The 15,613-nt window shown below is 35.9% G+C and overlaps 1 protein-coding gene across 1 annotated transcript in view; it reads right to left on the bottom strand.

The window, feature by feature from the left end:
- TRPC1 (transient receptor potential cation channel subfamily C member 1) overlaps positions 1-15,613 on the bottom strand; it is a 38,848-nt gene that overhangs the window by 11,547 nt on the left and 11,688 nt on the right. Inside the window, exons 6-9 of the mRNA XM_030575375.1 lie at positions 13,117-13,312; positions 11,349-11,685; positions 5,622-5,761; positions 993-1,136 (exon numbers count right to left, since the gene is read on the bottom strand). Coding sequence (XP_030431235.1) covers positions 993-1,136; positions 5,622-5,761; positions 11,349-11,685; positions 13,117-13,312 — 817 coding nt within the window. The remainder of the gene's footprint in view (positions 1-992; positions 1,137-5,621; positions 5,762-11,348; positions 11,686-13,116; positions 13,313-15,613) is intronic.

Here is a 15,613-nt window from a genome sequence, read left to right on the forward strand (position 1 = left end):
AATTGACTTTTTTCTTAAAATAGGTTTCATAAGCCAACATCTAAAATGATTCAGTACTTAAAATATCTCTAACAGTCAACAGAACACAGTAGCTTCCCTTCATTTTTCACTGTTGGGGTGTCATACCATGTTTAATTACTACTATTTGAACTTGTGACCTACTTTTGGAAAATACTTTAAGAGTTGTTGCTCAACTTGTACTGGTCAACAGTAATAACAAGATTCAGTGTGCAACTGAATAGGGTGACTGTTGACTATTTTTGTTTACTCAGAATTTTGACTTCACTACATAGCTGCCTAATAAAAATACATAAGAAAGATGTAGTACATAAACAGGTATGTTAAACAGCAAACCTCTTTAAAATATAGGAGATACTTTAATGTTCTGTGTATTTGTACTATAAATATAATACTCTTACTTTAACATCAATATGTTAAGTAGCTGCCTGAAAGTATACGACTGCTTTTTCATTGTGTGAGCACGTGTGCGTGGGGAAGAAAAATGAGAAACAAATAAAAAGAAAAAAGTGGCAAAGTAACTGAGATACAGAACTACAGCTAGAGAGAGACAAAGGCAAGAGAAAATAACTGTTTGGGAAGATTACAAAAAGAGGCAGTTAATCGGCTACAAAACAAATATTCTTTCTAAAGTAACTTCTATCTTGAATTTTTACAAAAATTCAACATGTGAAATTTCTATTACTTTTCCTTTTCAGAGCACAATTAGGGAGCTACATTTTAATACAGAGCTAAAATAAATCTGTTAAAAGAATATTGGGTTGCAAAGTCAAGCACCCTAAAGTTCGGAAATGCCAGATTTGAATGCTCAGTCTTAACTTTGCCTGCCCACCACCACTTGTGTCCATCCTGTACCCTGAATGAGGGAGGGGAATATGGAAAAACTAGTATATGATCATGCAATTAAAGACTATATCAAAATACATATGTACAAGTTCAAGTCTAGCATTTTTTTTGACAGCAATATTATTTACCTGAAGTGGTCCTAGGATAGAACTGGTTGTATACATGAAGAAGAGTCGAAGGTAACTAAGAACATTAGCAAAAGCAAAGAGACCTTCTGCCACCAGCGTAGGATGGAATGCGTCCCAGTCCTTTCTATCAGCAAAATCATGGAACTAGAGTTTCAAAAGAAAAAGCTGAAGTTACTTACATTAAAAAAAACAAATAAGAAGAATCTATTACAAGTGTGATTCAAAGGTATTCTACAATAAATGGTGAGTCTGCCTTCAGACAATGTATTCTATGTAGCTAAAACAAAATTTCATATAGATACAAGCCAGAGTGGTTAGTAGATAGGGCACTGAACTGGGAAGCAGGTGACTTATGTTCAATTCAAGGCTCTGCCACTCACCTATACTGTGTGAGCTTGCAAAAGTCACTTCTCCTCTGGGTGTTGTTTTCCTTTCTGCTCTGTATTACCAATTTAGGTTGTAAACTCTTTAAAATAGGGACTCTCACTACTGCATGAACAGCATCTACCACACGGGGCCCTGATATAGGCACTACCGTCAAGCAAATAACGATAAGCAAAAAAATACCGTAAGACACAGAACAAACCAACTTATGTAATGATGATAGACGTGCAGGTCTTAACCAATTTTGGAAGGGGAGAGGACTCTGAGATAATGCTTCCTTTAGAATGATGGATGTCTTATGAGTATACACACACTTCTACCCTTCACACATCTGATATGTGCCACTCTCAAGAGGTCACACTTGAGAAATCATAAGCAGTAAGAAACAGATCAAAAGAGGAGGAGGACAGGAGTGAGCATACATAATACTGGCATTCATTATTTAATGGCAGGCCATAAGACTATGGTATGGCAGAAAGCTGCATCTGCAGACAGGAGCATATCTGGCCCAAATGATAGCAATCAGTCCAGGATTACTTATACTGAAAGATGATGGAATGCACCAGCGATCAAAGAGTTGCCCTACAGATTTCTTTATGCTCTGTTTCCTTCTGTCCATGATGTAGAGAATGCTCTGACTGAATGAGCTTTTGAGTCTTGAGGAGGAATTTTGCCAGAAGAAAAGTAAAGTAGTCTAATGGCCAATTTGATCTATCAGGAAGGTTTCTTTTATGACAGCCAAGCAGAGGTAACAGCACATAAGTTTATTTCCAACCCCAAGATCTTCCTAGATAATACTTGAAAAAACTCAGCATAAGGACCTCAAAAGCAACAAAGAGTTTTGGGAGAGGTTCAGGTTTTGGTGAAAGGAACAATAACGCAGAACAGTGCTACAGCTCAAAACCAGAATTTCTGATGCAGTATTCTGACCTATGTAACTAGTGAGAATTGACTAAATGGTTGTTCAATAAGCAGTGTTCCCAAACTCACCAACTCTTCTGAGGAAATAAACAGGAGAAACAAAACTAAGCTCACCTACTCTTTGAAACCAAATTCTCTTGTACATGCCAGATAAGGGGTATCAACCTCATTTGGTGGAGAGATCTCAATTCCACTTTTAATTATGGTCCACTGACCAGGGATATAAATTTAGGATTAACTACTCCCCTCAATCCACAGTAAAACTCCCAACAGAACTTTCTGAAAATGTCCAAGGGTAGACTATGACTTTAATGTGTAACTGAATTGTTTTGTTATTATTTGTTCAACATCAGATTCAGCACTCCATGGGACAATATATCAACTTTAAGATTATTGCTATCTCTGACCTTTTTTTCCCACCCTTCAGCTTCATCCTTTTTAGTGTCCTTTTTCTTCTCTGTCTTTGTGTCTCTCTTATTTTCTCTCTGCATTTCTTTCCCTGTAGCAATTCTCATTTCAGAGCCTCATGGGCTTCAAATTCCCCTTTCCCATTATACCTAAGACACTGTTGTCCCTCCTACTCTATCTTGTCTATTTAGATTGTAAACTCTGAAATAGAGACACTCATTATGTGCATGAACAACCCACCACACTGGGCCCTGGTATAGGCCCTGATATAGGGCCATAATATCTGAACACATCAGAAACTTAATATTTTTATCCTCATAACACTCCAGTGAGGTACAGAATTGCTATTATCACATTTTAAAGTTGAGGAACCAAGACATGGAGAAACTAAAGTGACTTGGCAAAGTCCACACAGGCAGTTTGTTGCAGAGTAAGAACTGAATCCAGATCTCCCAAGTTCCAGGCTAGCAACCTAAACACTGGACCACCTTACTACTTGCTAAAACAATTCCATCCTCAAAAAACGATCAGCAATAACACAGTTAATGCTGACATTACAGTGTTGTCACTGGGAAGTAAATTAAACATCCATGTACAATAGAAGAGTGAAAAGAATGGTGGATCTGTATGGACTAGAAGTTTGTAGAGGGGCATCCCTCTTGAAAAGCCTCCCATAATTATCAGACTGAAATATCATAGGACAGGGTTACAGAAATATTTCTGTATTTAGCAAATAAGAAAATGATCCTCATATTTCTTGTCAGAGGACTCTCTCTGAAAGTCTGTGATTTTACTTCTTATTCCATCTCCTCAGGAAGGGCAGAAGCTGTTTGTGATTATAGTCTCATGTACCAATAATGATTGTCTGTTTATTGTTTCATTATCAGAAGGCACCAAGTATAATCATATGAGGCGTTACAACCCTGTAAGCTTTTTCTTCCCCCAGTAGGGAATGAGGAAGCTGTTCAATATTTTTTATTTTCATCATTCAATTAACGGTCCCTGCCTTATTTACTGCACATCATCCATGCCTGCAATGAATATAGAATTCATTTTCTAATGGTCTTTCCTAGTGGGCTTATCACCAACTCCCTCACAAACATTTTAAAGGTGTGTGCACAACTGATTGGAAAACCATACTCAGAGAGTAGTTATCAGTGGTTCACAGTCAAACTGGAAAGGCATAACAAGTGGGGTCCAACAGACATCTGTCCTGGTCCCGGATCTATTCAATAACTTCATAAATGATTTGGAGAACGGCATACAGTACACTTATAGTCTGCAGATGATACCATGATGGGAGGGATTGCAAGCACTATTGCCAGAGGTATTGAGCATTCACAGCTCTGATGGACTTTCGTTTCATTTATGAATGTTCAATACATCTACAAGTCAGGCCCCAGCTATCTCAAGACGGCTACACAGAAAACGAGGAACACAGGATTAGAGGCCACCTGTCAGAAATTTGGTTTAAGTGACTTGTTGAGCAACAAGTAAGATTGTGGCAGGGGGAAGGACAGATTTCAGTTTTCTTAGGTGGCATCCACCTTAACAACAAGCCAAGCCTTTCTCTTCTCTCCACACACCTTACAGAGCAAGGATCCTTCAAACAGCCTCAATGATTATACAATCGTGATTCACTCCCTGAACACCAATCTATTCTCTACACTAAACGAGGCTGCAATCCCACGGAAAAAAATAGTACGTGACCATGTAACAAAAGACTGGTTTCATAATGTACACACATGCCGGGTGGATTAAGGAATGAAGGCTGAAGTGGCAACCTGCATTCTGGCATTTCCTAACATCCAAATACTTGATTTTTCAATCTTCATGAAGTTTGTTAAATGTAATTTTTTTGTATATAAAATTTCCTATATTTTTTTTAAAAGGAAAGGATAAAAACAAATTCTGTTATGTGCCACTGAAGAAATGTATAATGCCTCATCATCACTTAGACTTGAACCCTGAATTTTAAACACTATAGCGCATCTTGAAGTACAAGATAGCAAAATTAGCAGGCAGCAGGAGAAGGCTGTTTTCCCAGCAGGGGAATGACCACCAAACCTATTTGCTGGATCTGGGCAAGTAGTCAGGGACAGCTTGGCATGCTCTGCCTCCCCTCCAGGAAATAGAAGCCTCCTTCCCATGTGATTCCCCCCCACACGGAGAGGGGAACTGAACCAAGTGCTAGGTTCAGGAATGCCTGACCAGGTTCTCTCCCTTCCCATTTGTCAGAGTGGAGATCTGCTATAAGGTTCCCACCGCTGCTGCTGCTGTCTGCTGCTGCTGCTGCATTAGCCCAGACTTTGAGACTATTCATGTTTGGTTATTTCTGCAAGCTGCCAAAACTTTGCTTATGATGTAGCCAACAGAAAGGAAATGGTGATTTTCAAAGGTTATACACCTCAGCCAACAGAATTTAATGGAGAAAAGAAAAGGCACTTTTCTGGCCTCAGGGCCTTCTCTCTGCTGAATTTAAAAGGCCTGCTGCATACAACTGAGGTGTCAGATTCTTTAAAATAAATATATAATAGAAAGTGTTCAGCAACCTAAATATAGGGGTCAATATTAGTTCTCTCTAAAAAGCTAAAGAATCAGGGTAGCTGATGTGCCAGTTTCAGACAGGGGCATGTGCATAAGTTCACACCTTATTTCTGGAGTTTAAGCAAATGCAACAAAACATCCTTACATCTAGCAAAACTATAATTTCAAAATAGAAAACTGTTGCTAGCCCCTCGTATGTTTATGTTCTGCATCATTGTTAAATATAGGCAGACAAAGATGAGACTATGGCCTTCAGTATTTAGGACTGCAGAATTATTTTTCCTAAGCCCTTGTCAAAATAAAAACAGTTCTGTATTTTCCCCCCAATCAGCCCCAGCTGGGCTTGAGATCTGAGTCATGGATATTCACCTTGTTATGAGCAACTACTTTGAGAGCAAAGGTTGCCAAATAGAGGGAATTCATGACAAAACTAAGCTGATTCCGAGATTCTTCTAAAAAGTCTTCCAGGCCTTCATACCAAAGTCTTTTGACATCTGACCACACCATTCCTGGTGGAGAGAAAAAGAAAACAAAAATATGTCACTGTATTATACTGTATAGGCTTTCTACTAGTTCTAGTGTTTTCCAGATGGGTGTTTTGTTTTGCTTTTAAACTAAAATAAGGGCACCTACTTCTTTTCGAAGTGTTTTAGCGAGGAGGAGGAGGAAAGGGGGACTTTTGTACATCTATCTGAACAGTATTGAGTTTGATCATAAAATACAACAGTGCAGTAATTATCATTTGTAATGATAAAGTAATTATAAATGTTTACCTTCCACAAGTCAACTCTTCGCTGAAAAAAATTATCTTTAATAAGGGAGAAGAGGAGTGTCTGTTTTAGAACAAGAGTCCAAAGCCTCACTACAGTTGCCTTTTTTTTAAAGTTAATTTTATTTCAGAAAGCTTGGAACGTCATCACATTGTGCTACAAATATATTTTTGTGAATGTATTTGAATTAGAAAATGAACCAAGAAAAAACAGCTTAAAACTAAACTTTTCTCACTACAATTATCATAATTCCTGTAAGGTTAATGACTCAAATTTTTATTACCTATTTGTTTCAAGGTAACTTAACAGGAAACAAGGGTTTTGATTTTACCCTGTAAAATGTATAGGTTTAGCCTATTCACAAAAAGTTCTTCAATGGAACTTTTTTTCTCGCTACTGAATCACTGACGTCAATTAGGTGTTAAATTCTACTATTGTTAACCACTTTACACCGATTCAGAAAAATTCAGCTAATAAAATTCAGTGAGTGAATATTCAGATCACAACCTGTCATTTCATAATTTCAAAGGACCTTTTGTAGAAATTCAGCTGCACATTTAAGATAGCCAAATAATCAGCAGAACATTAAATAACTGATTATTTGTGTAATTCAGATGTTTGCTACTATATTAAAAATTAGGAGAAAAGTAGCATTTACATTACTGGCAACTAAAAACTGTTGGACTTGGCACAGGTTTGGCAAGTTTTCTAAAACTTCAGTCCAGCACAAGCAAAGGCAAGTCAGATAAATAACCTAAGATACTTTTTGCAGGACATTCCTTGTAGTTCAGTGAGATATATGTTGCAATGACAAAAGATTAGAGCCAAGCAGAAGAGAAAACACATCCTGCCACAGTTAGAAGTAGAAGGTAGTACACCTATTCTTCCTGGCTGAGTCTTAGTTTTGGGGTGTTTTGTCTGTACATTGCAAAATTTGTTTAAATGTGTAACTAAAACTGACCTAGTTAACAAAAGAAGTTAAACAGTGTAAAAGGGTAGTATAGGAAATCCTAAAAATATCACATCATTTGTCTAGATGTATAAGATTTTGCTGCTGTTTTGTCTTGGATTATTTTGGGAGGGAAGGCTAATAGCACTCAAAATATTGAAACGTTAATCTAGTATACAAAACCTGGTTTTAACTTTAAGTTTTGGAGTCAAAACAGAATTTTACTGATTCAATAAAGAGTACACCAATGCTCCAAATTCCAACAAGATAAAGTTAGTTAATGATCAGTTGAAATAACATAATTATTCTCCTCCAAGTTAATTTTAGTACTTTTAAAAATATATATTTTATTGGAGGTATTCCAAGTTACATTTACTGTGTATTGTATTTCCTTATATGCTTCAACAACAAATGCAAAATAACCCATTTATGTACACATTTAAAATACTTAATTAAAAGTATTAAGATTTACTAATCTCAAAAAAAAAAATCTTACTTGGGTACTAGTAATGTGTCTGAGTTACAAATCACTCCCTTTCAATCTTACATGTATAGGTAAAATACTGAACAAGAGAAACAAATTTCAATATGAGTTAAGTGCCTACGCACTTTTGAAAACCTCACAAATCACCTACCTGCAACTAAGCACCTTCAAAAATCTGTCCCTAAGTGACCTAGCAGCCTAAATCCAAATTTCAACATTGACTTAAAAGCCTCGGTCACTTAAGTGTTTTACCCCTTGTTTTAAACTAGTCATTTAACTGGAGGTCTGGCTCAACTGTTTAGTGTTTAGTGCACAGTCTCTACTTGTAGGTTTGATCTGTTATACTGGAGGCTGGTTTAAATATGCTAGGACTATTGTTTTTCCTTAAAGAGGCTTCTTTCCACCTGTGGATTAAATCATTATCACGCCTAATCTTACTAGAAATGTATCTGGATTTTACAATTTATTAAGGCTGTCAAGCAATTAAAAAAAATCAATCAGGACTAAATCGCACTGTTAAACAATAATGGACTACCATTTATTTAAATAGTTTTGGATGTTTTCTACATTTTCAAATATATTGATTTCAATTACAACACAGAATACAAAGTGTACAGTGCTCACTTTATATTATATTTTAATTACAAGTATTTGCACTGTAAAAAAAAAAAGAAATTTTTCAGTTCACCAAGTACAATAGTATAGTGCATTCTCTTTATCATGAAGGTTGAACTTACAAATGTAGAATTATGTACAAAAAAAACTGCATTCAAAAATGAAACAAAGTCCACTCAGTCCTACTTCAGCCATTGGCTCAGACAAACAAGTCTGGTTACAATTTGCAGAAGATAATGCTCTCCGCTTCTTGTTTACAGCTCCTAAAAGTGAGAATAGGCATTCACATGGCACTGTTGTAGCCAACGCTGCAAGACATTTATGTGCCGGATGCGCTAAAGAGTCCCTTCATGCTTCAACCACCAGAGGACATGTTAATGACAGGTTCTGCTTGATAACAATCCAAAGCATAGCGGACCGACGCATGTCCATTTTCATTATCTGAGTCAGATGCCACCAGCAGAAGGTTGATTTTCATTTTTGGTAGTTTGGGTTCTGTTGTTTCCATATCTGAGTGTTGCTTTTTTAAGTCTTCTGAAAGCATGCTCCACACCTCGTCCCTCTCAGATTCTGGATGGCACTTCAGATTCTTAAACCTTGGGTTGAGTGCTGTAAACACTCCGATGAGGAAGCTACAGAACCCAAACCACCAAAAAAGAAAATCAACCTTTTGCTGGTGGTATCTGACTCAGATGATGAAAATGAACATGCATAGGTCCACACGGCTCTGGACTGTTATTGAGCAGAACCTGTCATCAGCATGGATGCATGTCCTCTGGAATGATGGTTGAAGCAGGAAGGGACATATGAATCTTTATCGCATCTGGTATGTAAATATCTTGCAACACTGGCTACAACAGTGCCATGAGAACGCCTGTTCTCACTTTCAGGTGACATTGTGAGCAAGAAGCCGGCAGCATTAACTCCTACAAGTATAAACAAATTTGTGTGTCTAAGCGATTGGCTGAACAAGAAATAGGACTGAGTGGACTCGTAGGCTCTAACGTTTTACATTGTTTTATTTTTGAATGCAGGTTTTTTTGTACATCACTCCACATTTGCAAGTTCAACTTTCAGGATAAAGAGAATGTACTACAGTACTTGTATTAGGTGAATTGAAAAATACTATTTCTTTTGTTTTTTTACAGTGCAAATATAAATATAAAGTGAGCACTGTACACTTTGTATTCTGTTATAACTGAAATCAATATATTTGAAAATGTAGAAAACATCCAAAACTATTTAAATAAATGGTATTCCATTACTGTTTAACAGTGCAATTAATCGTGATTAATTTTTTTAATCGCTTGACAGGTTTAATATATACCTACACTATCACCAATCCATAATGTGATATTATTTGTTGGTACTTTTGAGTAAATACGGTTTAAAAAAAGCTTATGAATTATTGAACAGCTTTTTAGATTTCTAGACATTCAACAGAATTGTCTCACAGAGTATATATTTTTTTAAAAGTGATAGAATCAATTTAGACACAAACGGTAAACTTTGCAACACTAGTATTTTACAAACTTCCAATCAAACAAATGAGGATATAGATTACATGTCTGTTTACAGTCTTTAAGAATTAACATATATTAAGGCTGTTATAATTTGGTTCTCAAAGTCCTAGAGATTTCAACTTTAAAAGAAAACCATTAAAAGGGCTGACAAATTCATAAAACGGAACAGTGAAAGTTTTGGGACCCACTCTACTCAAAAGCAATATCTGTGCTCCCTCTACTGGTTCTCCACCAAGCACAATTAACTTGCAAATATGCTTCTCTGGGATGTGTTGATATTATCAATGATATTGGTATATAAAAAGGAAGTACATATAATGGAGACAAATTTAAAATACAATTAGAAAACAAAAGGCGAAAAAGAGGAAAAAATCAGTGATTTTCATATAACAAATAAGAAGATTTTACATAAAAACAAGTATTTTTCTTCTTAAGCCATTTTCCAGTTCTGCAGTGGCTCTACCTTTTATCTGAAATTGAACTAAAAATCAAACATTGCAGAACTGGAAATGCAAGGCCAAGTTACCAATCTTCTTCTATACTGACACACAGGAAACTGGGTTCAATTGGTGGTCTCCTCCTCCTGGATTGTAGGGGACTAGACTGCTGTGGAGGTTTCTTATTTAAAACTTAGAAGGGAAAGATTTTGCACTGTTCAGCAGCAAACACTTGGACCAAATTCCATTTTTTTTTTTAAAGCCGCATCAATTAAGGGACTTGAGTAGGAAAAATATAGGTAAATCCTCATGGCTCCCGAGATCCACAACTCATACAGTAACAAAATCAATTTGAAATAGAAGGAAACACGGTACACGAGTTGATTGAGCTGAAATAAATTACATATTTATTCCAAGAATCTAGAAGTATTTCAACCGAGATACATTTTATGAACTTGCATAAAGTGCGTGAAAAGTTTTAACTCAATATGTTTTTCCAAGAAGCTTAATATGATCTTTTTAATTACATTTTCTCTACTTCTTGAAACTTTTAACTATCAATACTGAAATTCTATCAAACATCAGCCTAATTTCAAACCTTGCCCCAAGTCACAAGAGAATCAAGATCACTTTAAAAATGCCAAACAAAAGTTACTTTTCTGTTTTTAAAAAAAAAAAAAAAAAAAAAGCAGGACTTAGCAGAAATTAAACAGCTGCTTTGTAGGTGGCTGACCAAAAAAAACTATTAGCTCACAATAGCTGAACAGCCAACATAATAAACAAAACGACCCAGTCATGAAAAGGGTGTTGAAAATTAAGATGACCTCTGAACTCTTAATTTTTAATTTGGCATTAATGAAAAATCACTAGCAATCTCTCACTCTCTCTTATGGAGGGAGTAACTAATCATATCAGGAACACGTGCTTACTTTTTTTTATGTCATTATTTAAAATAGTCCTGCAACTTAATTAAAACACATAGTTCTCACATTATCATCTTAATATCCCAAACCATATCCCACATGATCATTCTTGCCTGAACAGCAGCACTCTAGCAAACCTTCCAAAATAGCATTCCTGGTCACTGCTTCTGGCAGGGAGCTCTATGAAGTGTTACTTTGACTACTAAGAATTGCTACACCATTAGGATCATAAGTATTTCACTTTCTTCACCCTTTATCCTCCAGCCAGCCAAGGGATGCCAAGCATTGATTGGAATTCTCATTTCCTACAGAGTAGCACACAACATTATTGCTGGATCAATGAAATGGCCAATGTCAGAACATTTTGTCTAACTTTTTATCCATCTGATACTTACCAATAAGCCATATTATCAGAAGATAGTCTATTCTCTCAAGCGCTGGCCCCATTGTATTCTTCTTATCCTCATTGTAGACCAGTGAATACAAGTTAAGTAATAGCAGGAATGTGAAATATGAAGCTCCATGAATAATAAACTTCATAAAAGGAGTGTGAATTATTCGACCTACTCGAGATTTAGGGGCTAATAAGTAACAGAGAGACAGAACTGGCCAAAAGATGCCAACTGTCAAAACAGTCAAAATCTTCTTACACGTGTGCTTGCGTCGGTAGCCTGCCATCTGTCCAAACCACACAGTGTTGAGAAACTGCTGGCAGTTAGACTGGGCAACAAACTGGGAAAAAAAGTAAGCCCTGATTAAGGTAACCATTATTAAAAATCTATATTCAAGCCATTATAAGTCAGTTATAGATCATACGGTATTACACATTTTCTGCTAAGCAAGTAGAATGAATTATCTTGAAAGATAACTTTTAAATGTTACTTTTAAAAATGTTAGTATGGAGACAAAAGGAAAATATTAATAAGATAATCACAAATATGAATTACTTTCACCTCCTTTCCCATCCACAAGTTTAGAACGTGGATTCCATAGCACTAGTTTTTTTATGGATATCAAGAACAGATCTCGAGAGACCAGGACAACAGTCAGATTAAGAATGATTTAACTGTTTCTTTTTTTTTATCATCATTTAGAAAACTGTTATACAGACCTAAATGCCATGCCATTCTCCAAAACGTGCTGCTTCCTATGGGACTGATTCTGTGAGGTACTATATGTCCCAAAGATCACTAACACCATTGTGTTGTGCATTGTGTTGTCTTTGTAACTAATAAGAATAAAGGACCCTCAATGCCATACAGAATCAGGGCTAAAATGACTAAGTAATTCTATACCAGTCAGATCTACCTTTTAATTTTTATGGCTCTACTTCAGCAAAGAACTTAAAAACAAGGTTAACTATAAGTGACAGCTTAAGTGCTCTGCTAAATCAAGGCCCACACAAGCAGGAACTTTCAGTCAAATATTATGTAGATCAACAGATTAAAACAAACATTTTGTTAGAAAAGTGTGTGTGTCAGAAACTGTTTGTATTTCAGTACAGTTTGAAGTTTAATTTCAAGATGAATGGAAAAAATAATTCCTCCTTTACAACCATAATAGTTCAGAAAGCCTAACATGAAAAATTCTCACTATAATAAACCTGCGAGCAATAAAATATTTATTTATGAGGGAGAAAGGGATCGATGGATCTTTTCTCATACTACACAGGAAAAAGAGATGCTATATTTCATCCAATCACAGTGGTAAAAAAGGTATGATCAAAACCAGAAGTGCATCTGAAATACTTTTTGTATGTTTGCTTAACAGTTATCTGTGGCACATAATAGTCCAGTCTCCTGTAGGCTGTAATATTTTGGTCTAACTGTTGGGTTTAGTGTGAGAGTGCTGGGTGATAGTGGTGGCGGCCTCTGATATACAGGAGGTCAGATCAGATTATTTGGTATCCCTTCTGGCCTTAAACTCTATGACACTGTGGCTCTAAGTATAGCAAATTCACTAACTGTAGCTAGTTTTGGGGTTGGTTTTTTTTATACGACCTGTCAAATTTTTCTTACTTTGCCTTTCTGTAAGTTCTGATTACTGTTGAAGGAAATATTGTTTAATCAGTTTGTGTGTGTACAGTGAAATCTGTATTTACCAACAATAAACTAATCCTTTCAAGCCTATCTTTAACAAATTAATAGAGACAGACAGACATACCTCCTTTTGGTTATACTTGATAGCAAGTTTTAGGCGACTCAAATTCATCCTCTCTTCTAACAATCCTCGTTTGTCCACATGCTCATCACTAGCTGTATGGTTTAGGATAACTTCCAGCTCCCGTGAGTTCCGTGCCTGTGCAAGTAAATCTTTAGCAAAGGTTTTGCACTGCTGGGCTAGTTCCTCATAATCATTTCTAGAAAATACAAAAGTAGCAGATATTAATGTACTCCGACTCAGACTTCAATATACACATTAATTATCTCTCTTAATTGGGGGCATGGAAAGATATGCTTAACAAAACCGAGTTATATGAATCTGTTATATAAAATTACAGCCCAACAGCACTTTCTAGAGCCATTCACAGTGAAGACAGGTCTATGCAAGTTTCCAGTGTGACAACGTACTTCAATTTTGTGTGCACCATCCTTTATATCCTAATCTTGCAGATCTATGGAGGTGAAATTACTAAACAGCATTGTAGTGTAATAATATTTGTCTTCGTTTTACTTGTAACTTCAGAGTTTCAATCTCCACAGATTAAAATGTACACTTCCCAGTCTCCCTCATAAAAATTTACTAATAATCTTCACATAATAGACTCATAGACTCATAGGTCAGAAGGGACCAATCTGATCATCTAGTCTGACCTCCATAATCTTCTTACGATAGTTCACGGCATGGGAAAAAGTTGACCACTTCTTATGTAGGAATTGTTTTAATCTCATCAATTGAAAGTTAAATCTATTTGTTGGAACTGATTTATTAAATTCATAGAATCATAGATACGGAGAAAAAAATCTCACTTTCTGCTGGTCTCACCAGGGAATGTGATATACTTCAATACAAGCTATCGTCACATAAGAGCAAGAGCTGAAACTTCACTGAGAGAGAATAATGCCCAAACGAAGAAACTAGATTTAGGAAATTGATATTTTGTCTTAGACAAGAAAAGTATATCTACATGAGATTAGGAAATGATGGCTGAGATAGATCGTTATCCCCTACATTTCTGTGATCCTTTTTAAATACAGGGAATATAAAAAAAGCAAGTGGCAGTTTAACAGATGTGAACATGCAGAGAGAAAGCTAACAGAACTATAAGTGGATCTTTCAAATCATCATCTGATCCTTTATTAATACAATATTGAAGTATTTGCATCTGAGGGAGATGGGGAGATAGGACGAGAGAAACCTTGAAACAAAAATTTTAAATTGGTTCCAGTTGTATCCTTGTTCAAAGATTTCACTTTTTTCCCTTCAACCATTTTTTTAAAATTGTGACTAAGATACAACCACTGCGTTTTTGTTGCAATACAGATACAGAGACCGAAGACTGTGTGCTCAGACAAGCATTTCTGAAGAGAATTAGGAAGAACCATGTGACTTATGCAACAATTCAAATGTAAAGCTTAACCTCTTTTTAATACAGTATAACTTTTAGAAAATTTCTGATGCAGCTATGACTAGCCATTCTAATGCATGAAAGATTTTTTTTGTTAAATTACTTGAACTTTTTTTTTTAAATGTAACTAATGGTAAATAAGTAGCTTTTATCAGAGCAGCTTTGTATTTTAAAAATACACTGATGTGTTTAAAATAGTAGTTTAATGTATTATCCTTATAAAAAAGGAGTTTCTAAAGAGATCTCCTTTTACAACAGAAAGCAAAAATTGGATACAAGTTAATCTATTATATCAGAAATATACTCCTGCTACTGGTCACAACATACACTGGAGGTTGTATTATTGAAGCACATCTCATAGCAGAATAGAGTATTAAGATATTGGGGCTATAACTTCAGTATGAAAAGCAATGTTAGGGCAGAACCTAAACTTGTTTAATCAGCTAAGACTACTACAATATTAAAATAATATTGTGATTTTTTGGTGGTCTTGATTTTTTAACTTCCACCTCCTCCCACAGAGAGGCGATAGCATCGTCAACTCTCCCAAATGTATAGTAAGGTAATTTTGGCCGCTGCTGCAGGAGTTCTCAGTTCCACATTTTCCTCCCCCTCCCCCAATGCCAAATCAATTCTGTCCCCCAAGTTCCCATATCATATCAATTCTATGCCCCCATCTCAAATCTGGCCCCTCTTGCAGCTCCAGGGGGGTCTTCAGGGTCTTTACAGTTTTTCCTTATTATAATAAGCCTGTGCTTTAAGTCTTAATGGTCTTACAAACTAACATCTAGCACCAGTTCTTTAGTTTGCATCATCATTTTATTCCCTTCTCTTTACAAAAGGCTAAATCCAACCTCTATATGAATACTTTAAATAGAAGTGGTAATTAACAGTTGCCAAATATTTTGCAATTTTTAACAGGAAAAAAAAGCCTACTTAGTTTAACACAAAATCATGTGGCTCGTTAATTTATAATATAGACATGGCAGTTTTGGTATCAAGATTTATTTATTTCTTTTACATTTTAGTGTTCAGATAGAGTAAGCAAAGAGGGAAAAAAAAACAAACCTGAGTCAGACTCCGTGTGGATAA

The sequence above is a fragment of the Gopherus evgoodei genome, chromosome 9 (genome assembly GCF_007399415.2).
Source record: "Gopherus evgoodei ecotype Sinaloan lineage chromosome 9, rGopEvg1_v1.p, whole genome shotgun sequence".
Lineage (NCBI taxonomy): Eukaryota > Metazoa > Chordata > Testudines > Testudinidae > Gopherus > Gopherus evgoodei.